The sequence below is a fragment of the Ceratina calcarata genome, unplaced genomic scaffold, assembly GCF_001652005.2.
Source record: "Ceratina calcarata isolate Rehan_Ccalc_2016 unplaced genomic scaffold, ASM165200v1 scaffold3522, whole genome shotgun sequence".
NCBI classification, from domain to species: Eukaryota; Metazoa; Arthropoda; class Insecta; order Hymenoptera; family Apidae; genus Ceratina; species Ceratina calcarata.
In genome coordinates this window covers 1,265-2,139 of record NW_017158172.1, presented here as the reverse complement: position 1 = coordinate 2,139, position 875 = coordinate 1,265, and the positions used below count along the sequence as shown (strand labels likewise).

At 30.9% G+C, this 875-nt stretch overlaps 1 protein-coding gene across 1 annotated transcript; it reads left to right on the top strand.

Moving 5' to 3' along the window:
* Positions 1-116: 116 nt before the first annotated feature.
* LOC108625448 (BTB/POZ domain-containing protein 9-like) lies at positions 117-830 on the top strand (the record flags this gene model as incomplete). Its single annotated transcript, XM_018025499.2, has 3 exons — positions 117-446; positions 528-680; positions 744-830. Coding segments are annotated over exons 1-3 (570 nt in total), but the record flags the coding sequence as incomplete, so codon positions are not given.
* Between the last annotated feature and the right edge of the window lie 45 nt (positions 831-875).

Sequence of the window (875 nt, the reverse complement as noted above, 5' to 3'; positions counted from 1 at the left end):
ATGTGGAACCATATATTTACCAATAAGGTAAACTTTTAGCAACGGGAGATATACATATAATTCCAAGGAGATAGTTTCAAACAATTCTATATTTAAAAGATTAAAAGATACAAAAAATGAGTTCGTATCATGAGCTAAACATATCAAATGAACATCCAGTTCATGGTGATATAAATCACATTAGCACCCTTTCCGAGGATATTGGCGCATTGTATCTCTCAGATGATTATTCAGATGTTACTTTAATTGTCTGTGGGCAAAGATTCAACAGCCATAAAATGATATTAGCTGCACGTAGTCAATATTTCAGAGCTCTTCTTTTTGGAGGTTTAAAAGAATCTACGCAACAGGAAATTGAATTGAAAGATGCTAATTCAAATGGATTTAAAGGTTTACTTGAATATATCTATACAGGACGGATGTCTCTTACAGACAGACGCGAGGAAGTAATAATCTTTAACTGTTTGGTTGTACTTTATTTACATTTCATTCTTGTTACTTATTTAATAGAATTCATGTTTTTTTAGGTGATATTGGACATTCTTGGGTTAGCACACCTCTATGGATTTTCAGAATTAGAAACTTCTATATCAGCTTATCTTAAAGAAATATTAAATATAAAAAATGTCTGCCTCATATTCGATGCAGCGCTTCTTTATCAACTAGAATTTCTCATCAGGGTATGTTAAAGATAACATTCAAATGAATGATTGAAAATATTTAATGTAATTAATTTATTCTAGGTTTGTCATGAGTACATGGATGAACATGCATGTGAAGTAATACAACATGAGAGTTTTTTGCAATTGAGTATCGATGCTTTGAATAAGGTTGTTTCAAGAGACTCCTTTTACGCACTAGAAATTGATATTTTT